The following is an 18,638-nucleotide window of genomic DNA, read 5'->3' as shown; positions in this document are numbered from 1 at the left end:
AAGATTTATGCAAGCCATCACGTAATTCAGTGTGACATTTGTTGGCCCAATTAGTCGCAAGGAGAGTAAGGCGCAATTGTTACAACGATTTTGAACACTGTAAACCACTTTTTAAACATTAGAGAAAATATTAAGTGCAGCTGATGGTAGCTAATCTGAAAATAACTTTATGTATCGCTCGTATCTGACAGAGATATATCGAGTTGCTGGTTAAAAGTCGAAGAGAAAAGATCAAGTTACTTTTCTTCATACTTTGATGTTATTTTTGTATTCTTTGTAAAACAGATTACAAATTGACAATGTACAAACCTGTGGGAATTTAAATCCAACGATCAAGTATCTTGCAAAGACGGTTAGAATTGCATCCTTCTGTTGACCACCGGAGCAAAAACAATAATGTTCAACCCTAATACGGATTTCAGGAAAGCAAATCTACTGCCCTAGCAATTTTCGAACTTCGGTCGCAGTTAATGAATAATATTGAAAGCAAAATTACGTATTTCTTGATTTCTCTAAGGCTTTTGCTACTGTTAAACATGGTATTCTGTTAAGTAGAGCTTTCTCAGAAGAGTAGCATATCCATGGTTTAAGTCGTATTTATACAAAAGATCTTAAACAGTTGCCGCTTATGGTATAATTGAAACAAACAATCGCTTGTGGTGTCTCTCAAGGCAGTGTGCTCGGGCCACTACTGTTCCTATTTTATATAAGTGACATTTGCTCTTCTCAGATTCTCTAGTTTCGACTGTTTGAAGATGACACTAGCATTTTTCTTGCTAACAGATGTCTTAGTGCTATGGAAATAATGGCCCTGTTCCCACGATACCGGATTCATTTCATATCGGATTCACTGACCCAATCCGATACGAATATTAAGCTCTGTTCACTCGATACCGGATTCATTTCATATCGGATTCACTGACCCAATCCGATACGAATATTGAACCCTGTTCACACGATACCGGATTCATTTCATATCGGATTCATGCGTCATCGTGTGAACAAAAGGCCTATTCGATATGAAAAACGATCCGATACGAAATGAATCCGGTATCGTGTGAACAGGGCCAATGACTGTATCTAGATGGCTACTAGCCAATAAATGATTTCTGAATCTGTCAATAAACAATCCCTGAATCCAACTACCTTATATGCTCTCGTTATAACTTGAATTAAAATTTGACATAAAGCAGATTAACGTAAAAATATCGGAAGGAATTTGAATTCTTTATAAATGAAACTATTTTTATAAAAGGGACCAGATAGTCCTCATTTATTCAATATCAGGTTCTCTTTACTCAACTGGGACTGCGCTAATAAACCAACAACTTATTTTATGCAAGTCTATTAGGGTAACTGGCTATGCACGCTACCTATTTTTAAACGTTTAAAACTATCCGACTTTGCGAAACTCTCAGAGGGCGTCGCCAAAGGGAGGTGTCAATTTGTGAATTTAGTCTGTAGCTGGAGCTCATTGAACAATTAATGAAAGTTCATTGTGAATTACAGTTTACGCTCCTACCGAGAAACTTCAGGGGAATGGACACAAGCACAAGTTTACCTAAAGAGGGCCTAGATTCATGGAATTAGTTCCAACAAGAAATCTTCAAATCGTTAACGCTTGGTTTGCCTAACTTCATTCATATCAAGGAATATCATATTTAACCAACGGAGCAACTACCTTTGCTTGATTATTTATTGATTTTAAGACATGAAAGTCTCTGAACTACCTAAAGCGTTTCTTCCACTGAGCGGATTTTACCCGAAGTTTCTTTTTGGGATACTATATTGGGGGGGGGGGGGGGGGGGTTGACAACCACACTCCCGGTCGCGACGCCTCAGGAAACTTGGATAGTTTCGGGGACGACATCAAGGGATCTCAATCCACCCCACTTTTTCAGCGAAAGATTTTTATTTCATCCAAAGTCGACGAGAAAATGGTGGGGTTTAAGTCATGTGATTTCCATTTTCCCCGACTATCAATAATTGCCTTTGAGCTTCAATGTCTCGTTTGCTCAATGTCTCAAAATAAGACAAGAAAGTATTGCTTGCTCGTATCAGTTCAGAATGTGGTATGGCAGACATAGCAGCGCTTAATCTGTTGATTATATAGCCGGGGGCAAAATAATGGCCAAGGTTTTCTTCAGGGCCTTACTAACTAGGGGGGCAATTGCTCCTCCAGCCCAAGTGACTTTCCATAGTTTTAATTAATTGGCTATTGTCCTCCCCTTTAAATAGACAAAGGTTTGCCCCCGCAGCTAGTTGCACTTTGAATAGGCTATGGTTTTCTTTGCATGATATGTTTATTTAAATTTTCATTCATTGTTCATGGCTGGCCTCTTCTTGGTGCCACTTCATGCAAAAGAGACAAGGAGGAAAAGAAAAACGAGTTCCGAGAAAACATTTTGAGAGCGTCCACGACGTCAAGGAGTCTCTTCGCCGTAACACAGAACTTTTCTATCTGTGTTGCCGGGAAAGAAAATGGCTGAGTCTGGGGTCGTAAGACGACCTAGAAAACCTTTTAAAGTTGGCAGGCAAAACAAAATTTTTAAAGGTATAGTAGCGAATAGCCTGTCTGAATTGAAGTCTAAATCGTGTCAGGTATTTGGGTTCGGCTCCTCTGTTGGACTACAAGTATTTTTGGAAGAAGACATGACTGAGATAGAAGATGAAGAATATTTCAATTTTCTACCAGAACAGACTAGGTTTCCTATTTATACGGCTTCAGAAGTTCCAGGAAAAGGTGCGTTTTTATTGAATTTGAAATAAATTTGAAGAAGGCAGCTTAATCTTTAGCAAAATTTGTTACTATCGTTTGCCTTTTGATTACCGTAAATCCTCGAATTGCCCCCCCCCCCCCTCGAAAAAGCTCCCCCTCGAATAAGCCCCCACCCTAGAACCCAGACTGGAAACTTTGCTTCTTGCGCGGGCAAGTTTATTTTGAAAATTTGAGACTGCGCGCCTGAAATCATGCACTCTTAGTTATTTTTATTGTTAATAATGTTAAATCCCATTGTCAAGGGATCTAGGGGATTTTGCGCGGCCAATATGCAAAAGCGCGCAGAGGTGTGCGCGGGCAATATATTGCGGGCGCGCAGCAAAGTTTCCAGTCTGGCCTAGAACTACAAACTGTCCATAAGCAAACCCCCTCGAATAAGCCCCCACTGCTACCGTAAATTATCAAGTGGCTGAATAAAATGTTAGCATTGGCTCAAATTATCTATACAAAATGTTTGCCACAGTTGGGGCTATAGGGTAGAGTGCTATATTTACATTGTAGGCCCTTCCGGTTTGGGATTAGTGGCGCGGACCCTGCCTTACCACGAGATCTGGTCACTTGGCTCTGATAGCTCTATCTAATGTTTTTTCCATGCGTCCATCAGCTAATCTTATAAATTTAGTAAAATTTCAATATGTAATTAACAATTGATGTTGATGAGTCAACCATTGATTCTGCAATGAAGGAAAAAAGAGAGAAAAAAGAAAAAAACAGAAACAAGAAGAAATAACAAACTCAAATCTCTTGAGGCAAAGGCTCAATGAATTCCAAAAAGAGAACTGGATAAGAAAAATGATAAGGCTAGGACATATAAGTAGAGAACACATGGCATCAATCAATTGTTATTCATAAAAATTCTTAAGGACCTTTTTTCTAGGAAAAATTTTGGTTTTACTTCATGCTTAGAGACTTTCCATTCATTAGTCAATGCCAGCTGTTATCAAACACTGAACTGAAAGCAGTCTGCAAAAAAGCAAATTGTGGATCCTGAATGTGTAGAAAAAATAATGCTATTACCAGTTTTATAACATCAGCCTACCCAAACATCATAAACCAAGCATTGGGTTACGCAGCTCCATGTTCCAGTCCCTGCAGAGGAGGGTTCCTAAAACTGAACAGGGATATTCGTAGTTATGACTATGGAAAAGAGAATTATGATCAAAACAGAAAATGCATGATATTTCTTTTAGAATGGACTGTAAGCTTAATGACATAGTACATAGAAAAATTAAAATTGTTTCCCAATGTTAAGTGCAAGCAATAGTGCTTAGCGCCGTTGCTAGTACAAGGAACAAGCAGAACAACCTAATAACAATCGGCACAACCAAGTAACAACCCAGTAACAAGCGGAACATTGCTTAGCCCAGGAAGAGCTTTTCTGCATTAAGCAGCTTAGCTTAGCCACCTCCAAAAAAGGTCCTACTTGTTACATTTAGATCTTGCATTAAAAGAGAAGCAGAGCGATCTGGTAGCAAGTTGAATGAAGCAGTGTCTACTAGATTTACTTCTAGGTGAAATGTTTTAATTTTGTTTCATACAACTCAACCTTGTAATAAAGGTTAAGAAATTTGAAGATTACTTTTGTTTCTACAATGATTCAATTGTAGCAGAGGTTCAGTGCAGAATAGTAGCTCCACTGAGACTGTTCATGTACAGGAAAGGCCTGTTCAATTGATAGCTTAACTAACTGCTTGCTGAAACTTTTTTTGTATCAGTGGTTCAGTGCAGAATAGTAGCTCCACTGAGACTGTTCATGTACAGGAAAGGCCTGTTCAATTGATAGCTTAACTAACTGCTTGCTGAAACTTTTTTTGTATCAGTGGTTCAGTGCAGAATAGTAGCTCCACTGAGACTGTTCATGTACAGGAAAGGCCTGTTCAATTGATAGCTTAACTAACTGCTTGCTGAAACTTTTTTTGTATCAGTGGTTCAGTGCAGAATAGTAGCTCCACTGAGACTGTTCATGTACAGGAAAGGCCTGTTCAATTGATAGCTTAACTAACTGCTTGCTGAAACTTTTTTTCCCAAAAATCTTTGCAAATATCTTGCTAAATCAATTTGAATCATACATATTGCCCAATTGTAGAATAACTTGCACATTATTTGGTAGTTAATGATGTTTACCACTGTTCTGATCTTGATGTTAGAACTTGATGTTGATGTTAGAAATTATTCCTCCATTTTGATTTCAATCACCACCCTCAATGTAACAATGCACAATCATCCAATTACAAAACAGAACTCACACCCCCTTCCATCTCTCCTCGCTTTCATCAGTACTCACCTAAGAGAACAATGGAACAAAACAATAGTTGAGGTTGTTTGAATTTGTGACACCACTACTCTAGCTACCTAAATGAATGCTTTGTAACTGAAGGACTGGTTTCATCTTCTATTCAGAAAAGGGACTAAGCTTCATAGCTTTGCCAAATCTGGATGTAATGGATGAGGCTCATGAGCCAACAAAGTTGCCAGAAATGAAATGGTGAGTTCCTGTGTCTAAAATCCTGTATTTTTTTAATTTTGTGAGAATAATATTCTGACTGTTTGTGAATTTTGCTAGCAAGTGTTATAGCTTGCAGGAGGTTGTAGTTTTTTCTCATGCTCTGTTGGTAAATTAACACAAATAATTTCAATATCATCAGTCTTAACCCATTCACTCCAACTGTTATTAAGCTTTTTTGCATTTCCTCCAGCCTCTATTTTGTGTTATTTGCCCTGCTCCCTGAGACAATTTTTATGAAGTTTAAAAAAAGAGTTTAAATACTGCTGCATTTTGGGCAGATTCCCCCTGGTTGCTTTCTTCCAACCTTTTTTTCTTCTCTCCCCCTTTCCTTGTTAATATTTGATGCAGTACTCATTGTATCAGGCTGATAGTTACATCAGGCAAGCTCTTTCAACCCATTTTTCTCAATTTTATTAACTCTATTTTGTACTTGCAATGAATGTTTTTCTCCTTGAATGCCAATAAAGTTATTTTTACAGACATAGGCAGAAATAGAAATATTTTTACAGAAATAGACGTAATGTATAGAGAATGCATATTGGTTATTGTAATGTGTGGTCTTATAGTTGATAAATATATAAAGTTGTATGGTATACATTGACTGTGGGCTAGTCGATAATGCATTATTGAAAAGTTTTATATTCTGAATCCTGTATTCTCAACCTGGTTTCTGAATGCTGAATCACTGTACAAATCCAAAGGGTTAACTATTTTCTTATGTTTTAGCCCAAGTGATGAAACATTGCAAACCACAAAAATTCTCGAAAACTTTGAAACCAAACTGGAATCGAAGAACCCAGACAGTGCTTTGATGTGTTCACCTGTGGAATGCAGTGAAGAACAGTCAGAAACAGATGTATGTTTGAGAAATAGGGGCTATCAATATCCAATCGCAATATGTTGTTATATAGTATTCTTTATTTTTCAGAATAATGTTAAAAGATGCCATGTAAATCTATATACTGAGAAATGCCCCACAAGCATCATCTTGAAACAGGTTTCATGTTTTCCTTAATCACAAATTTCATTGGTGCTATTTTTTAACACTCTTTTATTGATCAGTGGTCAGAATACATAACACAATCAAGTATTTTTCTACCATAATACAAACGTTTCTCAGATAAACATTGCATTTTCAAAGCTATAATTAGCCATTCCCCAATAGGGCAACACCCTTTGTCTTGATGATAATTAAGTATACCCCCTCTACAGAACTGGAGGGCCGTCTGTAGTTAAGTTAATCTAGCATAAATTCTGTTCTCTTTTTGTTCTTTTATCTAGCACTAGACTTGACATTGTTTCCATGCTAGATATTCATGCAATTCATATCCAGGAATGAGTTTATCAGGAAATAGGAATGAGTTTATCACTCTTTCCAGGTGCTCTTTGCAATATTTGAAAGAGACCAGCTCAGCAATTAGCCACACAGCATTTTTCTTGGGGTGTTATTAAATTAAACCTTAAATTCTAACCAAAATCAAGTCTCAAACAAAAGATTTTCTAAGAATGTCTAAAACTTAAACCTTTTTTAACTGTCTAATTTTTTATGTTTAATTTCAGACATTCTATTGTCAAGCAATTGATATCCTGAATAAGCTGGAATTTGATAAACTTGCAGAGCAGATGAAATCATTGCAAATCAACACCATTGAGAAGTTGAAGGGTGTCGTTGATCTAATCTATGAAAAGGTTGTTTTAGTTAATTGAGTTTTTGATGATTACAAATAAGGTGAATTGGCAACCCTAGCTCATTAGATTTGACTTGCCATCATGGTAAGGCCTGCGGCTCAAAACAGAGCAGTTCAGACATCGAACTTGAGAGTTTCGGCCTGCTTTCTAGCCAAGCCAAGGGTAAATGTCAGAAAAAAATTAACATGACTTCCAAATACCCAACGGCTCCACTAACAGACTTCAACTGTCCAAATCTTAGCCAGCTCTTAGAGAACTGTCCTTATTATTTGTCATAGAACATCCATACAAGTGGGCAATAGCTAAATTGGGATAGAATGAATGCTGGCATTGTTTGTTTGAGTTGTTCTGTGCTTAAGTAGCTTGAAATGCGGGAGAGGGCGTGTAGTTTTTGACTAGCCTTTTTACACAGTGTTTTTATGTGTGGCTTGAATGAGAGTTTTTTGTCCGTTGTTACACCAAGTAGTTATACCTCGCTGCTTTCGTTGATTAGGTTGTTCTCTATTGGCTTGGCTAAGTAATTATTTCTATGTCTAAGGCAAAGGCGACCTGAGCGTGGAAAAAATTAGGATTCACACCCTTTGGAACTCCAGAAAACGCTTTTTTCAAAGATGTTTTTGCCATTGGGGGGTGGGGGTGTCGGGGGGGGGGTGTCCGTCCCCTCTTGCCTCCCCGTCACTACGCAGCGTAACGCTACTGTTAAAAGAATTGCTGTCTACAAATGCTTGAGTTCTAATGTACCACTGGTTCTATTGTTTCCATTGTAGTTTTATATTGCTTTTCGCTTTTCGAATGGCTGAGATTCACGCATGTGTGGGAATCGGTGGGGTTCAAAAGGAACAAAATATGCCTGAAAATAGTGAAACATGTGCGATAGTTTAAACGACTGCAAGAAAATGAAACGTACGTAAAAGGAAAGGTACGAAAGGCTGTCATCCTATCATATTGAATTATCGATCGAAGAAGACTTTGGTTTCGATCACAGTCCTATGAGGTGGAATTACCAATTGTTTTAGTTATGTGTTTACATGTGTATTACGACTTTACTCTTGTTTCTAGGGATTGTCAAACCCAAAGGCATGTGCAATGCTTTGTTATGAGATTTCTGAAACGGTAAGCTGAAACATTATCATTCATCATTCGTCGCATGTCTCTACAGGGACCACGGCAATAGGAGGCAGAGAGAGCTATGATACATAACCCTACCACTGGAGGGGAGAGGGTTAGGTGGGTCGACCCAGTTCAGGATTTTAAATGTGGTAGCAGGAGAGAGGGATTTCAAGAGTTTTTTATGCAAATATAAATATCCTTTTAAAAATTCGAAAAATCAATCCAAAAAGCAGTACGACGAGAGACTAGAAGTTTCAAGAAAGATATTTGCTACAAAGTAATTTTACACTTATAAAGAGGCTTTTTGGTTTGCATTTAAGAGGAGGGGGTGGCCGGTCTTTAGACGTCAGAAAGAGAAGGTCCTAGGGTTTTAGAGGATATCGCCACTTTCTAGGGGAGAAGGGATTAAAGGATTAACGTCATGTAAGGGCAGAAAACAATGCTTTGAAAAATTTAGTAAGAATTGTTTTAGATTGACATATTCATTAGTCCAGAAACTTGCGAACCTGGCTATCTAGCTTACCTTTGGATTTTTTGTGGTGGTAAATAATTATGTTGTTACTGTTGTAAGCTAGGCGACCAGATTTCAGCTTATATTCCTTTTACTTCATTTTAGAAAATGCGAATAGAGGACATCAAAGGATCAAACGTCAGCTTCAAAAAAATTCTTCTAAACAAGTGTCAGACTGAACTTGAAAAAGAAAAATCTGATGAACAGCAGCTCGAGAGTGAGCAAGATAAACGTTATGAGAATGTAAGTAATTTATCAAAGAAACTGAAAATGAAATAGGTTAAGGTTTTTTAGGTACGTGAGGCCTTCTGTCAGTGATTTGTTTTCCACGAAGGTCACCCGTTTCGCTGCCCTTCTAAAAAAATTTCTACCACGTTGAATTCTAAATGTTAAATTCTACAAAAACTTCTACCACAGACCATGTATGTATGTATTTGCCCCATGCATTGGAAGGAACTTACTCGAATCCAGTTTTTTAACAAAGATGAACCCTTTGAAATATGATGATCTACCGGGAGGGAATCTTTTTGTGTTATTGATTTATTGTCTTTTATCCTGACACATCTTGTCAAATCTCATCACATCTTTGAATTCAACAATAACTGAAATGATAGGATACTTTAAAGAGCATTCAAGCATAAAAACAATCAACAACTTCCTAACAAATAACTCAACCTTAAGCTTTAAACCGATGACCAAAGAAAGCCCAAGACAAATAATTGTGAAAGCACGACATGATAAATGCAGAATTCCTAAAGATCTCAGTTGATATCATCCTACATCATAAATAAATGCATTATTCAAGGAACTTTTCCAAACTTTTTAAAAAGGCTACAGTCTCACCTGTCTATAAGAAAAGATATTCTTTCAATAAGGAAAATTATCGACCAATAGTTCTACTAACGACACTTTCAAAGGTATTTGAAAAAGCAATAGAGCTTCAACTTTCTCCATTTCTTGAAGAAAAATGTTCAAAATTCCTATGCGCATATAGAAAACATTTTTCTTTCCAGCAGGCTCTTTTTAGACTTATTGAAGACTGGAAAACAGAACTGGAAAGGAACAAACATATTGGTGCTGTCCTTATGGATTTGTCAAAAGCCTTTGACTGTCTACCAAAAAACCTACTTTTAGCAAAACTACATGCCTATCTCTTTTATATTAACAAAACTACATGTCTAATAGAAAGCAAAGAGTCAAAGTGAAAGGTCATTACAGCTCCTCGCGTAAACTTGGACAAAGGGTGCCACAGGGTTCAATACTTGGACCTCTAGTTTTCAATATTTTCCTATATGATATTTTTGACAGCCTTACTGAAGGGTTTTTATGTAATTTTGCTGATGACAACACGATATCTGTCACTGCAACAAATACTGATTAACTATTGCACCTTGTAAAAATTAACACCAAAAAATGTCTTGATTGGTTTAAATCTAATGAAATGATTGCAAATCCCTCTAAATTTCAAGCTATCACAATCGGCAGCAAAGATAAATGCATAAATGAGTTTGAAATTGACCAAAAACTTGCAATTAAAATAGAGAGCAATGTTACTTTGCTTGGTGTTCAGATTGATGAAAATTTAAAGTTTGACGCTCATTTCGATAAGATCTATAAAAAAACAGCTAAACAGTTAAATTCTTTAAAATGACTGGCAAGATTTATGGGCGACGAGAAAAAAAGATAATTATGAATTCATTTATACTATGTCACTTCAATTATTGTCCATTGATATAGATGCTATGTGGTAAAGGAAGTCAGGATAAGCTAGAAAAAATTAACAAGAGGGCATTAAGACTAGCCTTTTCGGACTACTCATCTTCTTACAAAGATTTACTTGCTAACTCAAAAGAAACTACCATATATGTCCAATCAGTTAGAATTTTAGCGCTCGAAGTTTATAAAACACTTAACAACCTTAATCCTGTTTTCATGAAAGACTATTTTGTACCCAAAACAACAGGTCATGACCTTCGACTCAAAAACCCCCTTGACATTCCAAAAGCCAGAACTACCTATAATGGTATCAGATCATTAAGTTCTCAAGGGCCTAAAATCTGGAATTCACTCCCGGAATCAATAAAGACAGCACAAAATACTAGACAATTTAAGAATTTGATCAAAACTTGGTTCCTTGAAAACAAGTGCGCATGCTCCTTTTGCAGTAAATGAACTGTCTTGTGCAATCCTTGAAATTGCTTCATTTTAGTCTTAATTAGTGTATATTCACTATTGTAGAAACTAACATTAAATAATCTTTAATATAATACAATACAAAGCAATACAATACAAAGCAATACAAAACAAAGCAATACAATACAAAGCAATACAATACAATACAATACAATACAATACAATACAATACAATACAATACAATACAATACAATACAATACAATACAATAAAATCTTGTCTTTCAAAGCGGAGCAGTACTTGGTCTTTTCTTCGTCTGTAGGCCGAAAAACAAAAGGCCTGGCAACAGAATCTGGTCTTCAGAAGGCATGAAATCAAGGGACGTTCTCTGCAAAACATCAGATTTATTGGAGAGTTGTTTAATCTTAAGGTTGGTCGCTATGTTGTATATACAGCAGAGAAGAGTATATTATTAACTGAGAGGAAACTATCCATGTTGCTCTAAATAACACAGAATATTGTAATCTTGACTTTAGTTTTTATTTTCTAGACCACATTGTGTTTTTAATTGAAGAATGAAGATTCGATAACTCTTCAAAGTTTTCAAAATCTATCGCACCTGAAAGGAATTTGGAACATCTTTAATATGATTCTCTGATCCTTTTTTCCAAGCAAAGACCAAGCTATTAAATGTTTTTAGTGAAACTCGATTTTTAAAATTAGTATCAAAGATACAAAGAAATTGTTAAGAAAGGCAAATAAGGCAAAAAGTGCAACCGGGAGAAGGTCGAGGTCGTTTTCTGGACCCTTTTTTACATTGCTTGAGTTTGAAGTCGTTTAGGCATTTATATCTAAGAACAAGATAGCATTAATAACCTGGAAGACCACCTCGCTGTTGCTTCTGTGGAGAGAGGTATTTTAAATATCGCAACACTTTGCACATAGCGAGAAGTATATGAGGAATTGCAACCTTTTGCAAATAGGTACAAACAAAGAGGGTCACCAAAGAGGTACAAACAAGAAGAACTTTCTAAAGAGGAAATAGATATCATAAAACTCATCGGTATGTAAGGCCTTACATGGCATTGGAAATGGAAATAAAGGAGCATGAAGGGGTTGACTAAGTTTGTATCAATCAAGGAAATTTTATTGGTGAGGTGGTTGCCAAGTACGGTCTGGACTGGTGGATGGTTTTCTTTCTTTATAATGTTTGTCGTGTCAAATTTTTTGCAGGCTCTGTAGAATAAAAGTTGGCTGATTTCGTGCCTTATTCTACCTAACATGGTTTTAGGTGCCACTTTATCATCCTGTACAGTCTTTATATTTTTATAAACAGATGTTGACAGAAGCAATTATGCATACATGTATCACCAAACTGCTGAAAGACCGCTACGAAGAGTCGTTGGAATGTCTATGCAAGTTGGTAACGACCATTGGAAAGGATATAGATCATGAAAAGGCTAAGGTAGATGTTATTTTAATTTTCTTTTATCTGATATGTCTTTAAATTGTTAGAAAGCCGGTGTAAGGGTCCTTGAGTGCTTGAATGTAGCGGATGGTATAGCAATCAGAATCCACGTCTATTTGTTAAGGATTTTTAATTGAATATTAAATGATCAAATTTTCATTTGATATTTCATTCAAATTTTGAAATATTTCAGCCATGGACCAATAAATATTTCGATCAAATAGACAAGATTATCAACCAGAAAAAGGTTTCGTCACGAATCATATTCATGCTTCAAGACTTGAAGGACTTGCGGCAGTCTAATTGGGTTTCTAGAGTGGCATTGGATGGCCCCATAGTCAACAGAGAAATGACGAGCATTGGATGCCCACAAAGTTTTTCTGTTGACTATGATACCCCCAAGACAATCGGTGAAATTCATAAGGAGGCCAAGCAGGAAGAAGTTCAAATGCAAATGGCGCACCAGACAGCTACTAAGCGGAAATTAACGAAGAAAGGTAGCATTAATTCAATTATTGATTAATTATTTCATCCTTTATCTATTCATATATTCATTAATTCTTTATTTTTTTAAGTCATTTATCCATTCATTCTTTCCTTTTTTAGTATTTATTTATTCAGTTATTCATTTATTCATTTGTCACTGCCTTTATTCATTCATTCCTTCATTTACTTATTCATTCATTCGTTATTGAGAAAAGTAACGTTTTTTTAAATCATTGGGGGTAATTCTTGAAAGCTTCGTTTGGGACTCGTTCTTGATAAATAAACCCTTAGAGGCAGTTTTTTGTTGAATATTACAGTACTTATACGATTTGTGGTGGTTCTTACTTTAGTGAAAGACCCAAGTTAAACTTGTCACTTCTGTTGCAGTTGAGCAAATATGATATTTCCAACCAAAGCGCCCGTTCCCAACCCAATGTTTTAAAGAAGAAGCGCTTCCAACTTTGTCTTCTTGTTTACGGGCTAGCATTAATGTTTTCATTGAAAATGTAAGCTACCATCGTTAGGTAATGTCATTTTTGTGACTAGATTTTTTTCCACGCAGGTGGTAACAGAAAAACCGGGAGCCGCTTCATTCCAAAAAACTATGATTCCAAAGTTGAATTGAAAAAATCAGAAAATGTTTGGGTATGTTCGTCTGAGAGAGCCAAGGAACCTGCTGGAGAAGAGTCAGAAATAGAGGTAGGTTTGTGCAATTTCGGTTTTTGTCACCCAGTTTGGTATTTTAGGACATTCTTAATATGTCATTTGGAAACTTAATTGTCAATAAGCAATGCCCTGCAACATGTCGAAGAAAATATATCAAGTGGAAAAACTTTTAGATATGAGATGAGAAATAGTGATAATCTCAACTTATCTTTTTTGTGGCTGGCATGCACAAAGAAAGGTTTCCACCTTTCTTGATGGAAAGCCCAAGTGAAGTAAAGGAATCAACTTTGCTCCTCGTTTTCCAACTTTGCATGTAAATTTTTCAGACTTGTAATGAGAAGAAAGAAGTTTGAAATAATTGTGCTTTCTTTCAGGCACTGATTCATTTAACTGACGGCATTCTGAATAAGCTTAACCTACAAACATTTGATAGAGTTGTGGAGCAGATGAAATCATTGCCAATAGACTCTGTCGAAAAGCTAAAATGTGTTGTTTATGTGATCTTTGAGAAGGTATGTAGACCATGGCTCGTTCTGAATATGAGTAAAATGTATAAGGGATTCAGCCTTGCCAATCGTCCCGGCAAGCCTCGGGCAAGTGGGCCCTTGCAAGAACCCTCCTTGGCTGGTTCACCAAGAAATCGTCTCTAGAATCTATGTTGCATTGTTGTGGTTTTTGCTATGCACATTTTCCCCAAATAATCAACAAATTATCCCACATTGTCTCTAAATTCGTGGAGGTAGACGCTGATAATTTGATTGATCAGCTCCTTCACAGAAGCAGTGAGTATAGACAAGGGTTTCTACAATTTATAGCGGTGCAAAATTTGAAAATGGCTTTGAACAAAAAGAAACATTTGACGAGATAGCTAAAGCTTTTCGTCTAACACGCGCCAGAGTATAGATCAAGGAGGGAAATATAAACGAAATGTAGGTGGTATTGGTTCTAAAAGCTTGCAGTGATGGTTGGGTAAATATACCGTTCATGTGCTCGCGTTTTTCTGGTTGGTCTATTTCGATCCACAACGGGGTATATATTCTAAATAACCTTCTAAATAACGGATTTCACGCTATTGGATGAGAACTGTTTGTGTTGTGGTTGATAACTGTTTTTGCAATAATAGGTTAAAAATTTTTAGAAAGTTTTCTCTATTGAACTTTAGAAAGTTTACTCTAACGGATCCAAAGTAGTAACAATTCGTCTTGACTAGGAACCTTTTTGTTCATTTTCTTGGTTTGTTATCTTGTTAAATCTTCTCTGAATTTGGCTGTTTATTAAAAATAAGTGGAAAGAAGCAAGTATTTCCTAAAAGGGGCATTTTCCGGCGTTCTAAAAGGCGTGGTCTAAAAATTCTTGGTCACGACCGTTTCAGCCCACCCACTTTTAGACCCTGTTTTAGACGTATTGTCTGAATTCTATGTTTTTGCAATGATAGCATTGTTAATATTATTATTTATTTGCTCTATGTGTTGAATCATTATCTACTCTATAAATTTTTCTAGGCGTTATCAGAGCCTATTTCCAGTAAATTATATGCTCAACTTTGTGATGAGATTTCGAGAAAGGTAAGCTGAATCCTAAGCAGCTTTTAAAATGATGATAAATTTGAATTGGTGTCATCAGTCCTGGATCAACAACACCCTTCTTTGTAGCTAGCCATCATCAATTGTCATCATCATTATTATTATCGTTATTATCGGTTTCTTATAGAATTAAGGATATATAATGTGATATTCATCGGCTTTTCCACGATTTTTTCAATTTTCCTGTATTAGAGGCACAGAAAAATCTTATTGTATATGCAAACATTTGATCATCATATACTTTTTCCTTTTGAAACATTGAGGTAGAAATGTGGCTTCAAACGTGTCAATGCTCTAAAATGTTTTGGGTCTTCGACCGAAAATTTTGCTTTGTGTGAGACTGAAGGATACATTATCCACTTTCAAAAGCACATTTATAAAGCTTACTCTTAAAATGAAAATTTAAACTTTTTTACGCTACTTTCACAGTTACATAACGTTATTCTAGAAAATATCAATAGAAAGTGGCAAAGGATCAAACGTCAGTTTCAAAAGTATTCTTCTGAACATGTGTCAGTTTGAATTTGAAAAAGAAAAATCCGATGAACAGCAGCTCGAGAAAGAGCAAGATAAACATTATGAGAATGTAAGTACTTTTTTAGAGAAACTGTATAAGAAACAACGGTATTTCGAGGAATCATCTGCTTCTGGCAGTGATTTGTTTTCCTTGTTTTACTCTCACATGATTCTGCAAAACCTTCTGACATGAACTTGAACTTTCTCTTGTCCAAAGTCTTGCCCCCTTAAAATTTAATGGTCTACCATTATGGTGTTGATTTTTCGTCATTTTTAAATTTTATTTTGATACATAAAGTCTTCCAACACGAGCTCCAGAATGTACAGTAATTAACCATTTCTCTGTATTTAGGCCGATGAAGAAAAAGCCTGGCAAGAAGAGCTGGCCTTAAAAAGGCAAAAAACTAAGAGACGTTCTCTTGGTAACATCAGATTTATTGGGGAGCTGTTCAATCTTAAGGTGAGTCGCTATCATATGTAAACAAAAGTATTCTCTATATTGTTGAGACAAGGGGCAGAGTAAATTTATGAAGCGTAAAAAGTCGACCCTTGCAAGTTGCAGCTCCTTTAAGACACGATGACGATATATTGGCTGCAGAAAGATGGCTGATAAAAGGCCACCGTGATATAGGAAGTGGTCAAATAGTTTCCCTTTTCAAGTTATGTAGACCTATTGCTGTTTAGCTGTCTGTCTTTTTCTGCTTGAGATGCTCTGTTCCTATTCCTTGACAGTCTTATTTGTTTTTACAAACAGATGTTGACAGAAGCAATTATGCATACATGTATCACCAAACTGCTGAAAGACCGCAATGAAGAGTCGTTGGAATGTCTGTGCAAGTTGGTAACGACCATTGGAAAGGATATAGATCATGAAAAGGCCAAGGTAGGTTCATTTTTTTCTGAAAATATGGTTTCAAATTGTATTTCTGAAGAAGATGTACTTCTGTTTCATCTCTTCATTTAAGATATGTTAATGTTACCAATAAAGAACACAAGTTGTTTTGATATCAACATATATTTAAGTTGCTGTCTTGTGTTAAGCCCAAAAATAACACAAAAGGCCTACAAAAGCCCGATTTTTCTGTTTCGCCACTAGCAATTACATAACCGCATTTGTGACTAATCTCCTTTCCATATGAAGTAGTTTGACCCTGAATTTGAAAAGGAACCATGTGATTTACAGATAGAAAATACTTCAAGCTTTCACCTCTGTGCATGAGTTTTTTGAGTGCATGAAGATGACAGATGATTCTAGAACAAATATCCAAGACTTGGCCATCGCAGTCAAGATCATAGATGATTAAATTTTGGTGCCATTTTATATTTCAAGTTTTCAAATATTTCAGCCACGGACCAATCAATATTTCGATCAAGTAGACAAGATTATCAACCAGAAAAAAGTTTCGTCACGAATTATATTCATGCTTCAAGATTTGAAGGACCTGCGGCGGTCTAATTGGGTTGCTAGACGAATATTGGATGCCCCCTAGTCCATCGATGAAATTCGTGATGAGGCCAAGCTGGAAGAGATTCTAATCCAAATGGCTCATTAGCAAGCTGCTCAGAAATGATAATTGAACAAAGATAGAATTCATTCAATAATTCATTAATTACTTCATTCATTTATTTACTCATTAAGTTAGTGGTGTTTCTCAACAGCAATCTGCTGAGAATAGACTAATTTTGTTATTTTTTTAATCTGAGCGTGATATATAGGTTGATACTGACAAATATGAATTTGCAATTTTGGTAAAATCAATGCTCTAAATAATACACGCAATTGGCAGTATAAGTAGATCGTTTAGATTTTTCAAGCTTCTGGTCTCTACTGGTCGTTACTGAAATGCAAATGATAATTGAATGCAAATACGACGTAGTTCTCAGTATATGGTAACGATATTACTCGGATAGATCCTAAATGGACTCCACGAGATTGTTTATTTGAATATGCAAAAGTATGTACCCTGAGAAAGTTCCCACCCAACACATCTTTACTTTGCTAGACATCAATGAATTTGATTTGGGGAAAGATTTTCTCTGAGGAAGCTTTCAGAAGAAAAAGACTCAATTTAAAGACACAGAGAAATTTGCTCAAACGAACACGATATTGGGGCGGGTTATTAGGGTATTTGTAACGTTTCTTTGGATCTAACGAGATAAAGATTATTCTCAGGTTTTAACAGACGCTAGAGTTCTAGATAATAAAAAAACAGAATGTATGATTTGTCAGAGAGTATTAATTTTGTCGTTTTAAACATCAAGATGTATGGTGTCAGTTTCAAGCTGAAAAAATGTCTAGTGTGGTGTATTCGCCTCGTTTCAAATTTGTTATGTAAGTTGGCTTAGGGGCATAGAGATGCTTAGGGACGACTTAGGCCTGCTCTCGTTTGTGTTGCTCAGCCCCGATATACAAGAATTGGCGAAGAGAAATGGTTACTTATACCAGTTCATTGAGTTTAGTTGACTCGTGAAAACAGACCCAGCCTTCTTTTTGCTGGCGTGGAATAAGCATGGCACAGGTGCTAGGGCAGGTTCCAGGCACCGCGGGCTTTAGCCCCCCACCTTTTGCAAAAAATGCCAAATATTAAGTAATAAACTACCAGTAAAGCCTCTTTTTATACGGTTTAAGCCCACCCCCACTTTTTTTAGGCCCCCCACTTTTCTCAACGCTCCGAGGTGCCTGGGTTGGTCCTTACTGTGAAGGGAAGGAGGACTGGGCTTGTTATGTGGAAAGACTGGAACAATTTTTCATTGCGAATGGTATTACTGATGCATCCAAGAAAAGGCTGTATTTTTGAATGGAATTAGACCTTTAACTTGTTGATTATTCAGGAATTTGATGACTCCGGATATTCATTCAAATAAGACGTTTGGTGAGCCGAAGACTACGTTATCTGCTCTTTTAAACCAAAGACTTTGGTGAGTGCCGAGCGTATTCGATTTGACAAGAGATATCAACATGAAAATGTCTCTATTTCAGATTATATTGTGGAGCTAAAAAAGCTTGCAAGTACTTGGGACTTTGGAGAGTTCTTGTCAATTGCTTTGTGTGACATTCTTGATTGGGGTTTGCTTATATAGAGTATTAGATGTAGCTTTTAACAGAAGTTGATCTTGCCTTTGATAAGGCAAATAATATCACTGTTGCAATGGAATTAAAAAAAATGCAGTTGATTTACACCCATCAAGTT

General features: G+C 36.4%; 1 protein-coding gene across 2 annotated transcripts; it reads left to right on the top strand.

Moving 5' to 3' along the window:
- The first annotated feature begins 2,381 nt into the window (after positions 1–2,381).
- LOC135688032 (uncharacterized) lies at positions 2,382–18,068 on the top strand. 2 transcript variants are annotated; one of them, XM_089113990.1, is made up of 16 exons: positions 2,385–2,743; positions 5,180–5,264; positions 6,012–6,141; positions 6,846–6,974; positions 8,034–8,087; positions 8,701–8,838; positions 11,051–11,158; positions 12,065–12,193; positions 12,390–12,693; positions 13,245–13,381; positions 13,723–13,860; positions 14,851–14,913; positions 15,380–15,517; positions 15,800–15,907; positions 16,202–16,330; positions 16,794–18,068. In XM_089113990.1, exons 1-16 carry the CDS (start codon positions 2,482–2,484, stop codon positions 16,935–16,937), a joined length of 2,196 nt encoding a protein of 731 aa, XP_088970116.1. In that variant the 5' UTR covers positions 2,385–2,481; the 3' UTR covers positions 16,938–18,068. The 2 variants fall into 2 exon arrangements, 1 of the variants encoding a protein (XP_088970116.1); XR_016144911.1 differs by lacking the exons at positions 16,202–16,330; positions 16,794–18,068 and having other exon boundaries at positions 2,382–2,743; positions 15,361–15,517.
- The last annotated feature ends 570 nt before the right edge of the window (positions 18,069–18,638 follow it).

Source organism: Rhopilema esculentum, chromosome 19, assembly GCF_057945365.1.
Source record: "Rhopilema esculentum isolate cy_ngs chromosome 19, ASM5794536v1, whole genome shotgun sequence".
In the NCBI taxonomy this organism is placed as follows: domain Eukaryota; kingdom Metazoa; phylum Cnidaria; class Scyphozoa; order Rhizostomeae; family Rhizostomatidae; genus Rhopilema; species Rhopilema esculentum.
Note: the sequence above shows the minus strand (reverse complement) of the source record. Positions and strands in the feature narration are given on the sequence as shown.

Coding starts and splice junctions, on each gene's coding strand:
- LOC135688032 (XM_089113990.1), top strand. CDS start 2,482: ATGGCTGAGTCTGGGGTCGTAAGACGACCTAGAAAACCTTTTAAAGTT. Junction 12,694..13,244: donor GCGGAAATTAACGAAGAAAG/GTAGCATTAATT, acceptor TTTTCCACGCAG/GTGGTAACAGAAAAACCGGG. Junction 15,518..15,799: donor AAGATAAACATTATGAGAAT/GTAAGTACTTTT, acceptor CTCTGTATTTAG/GCCGATGAAGAAAAAGCCTG.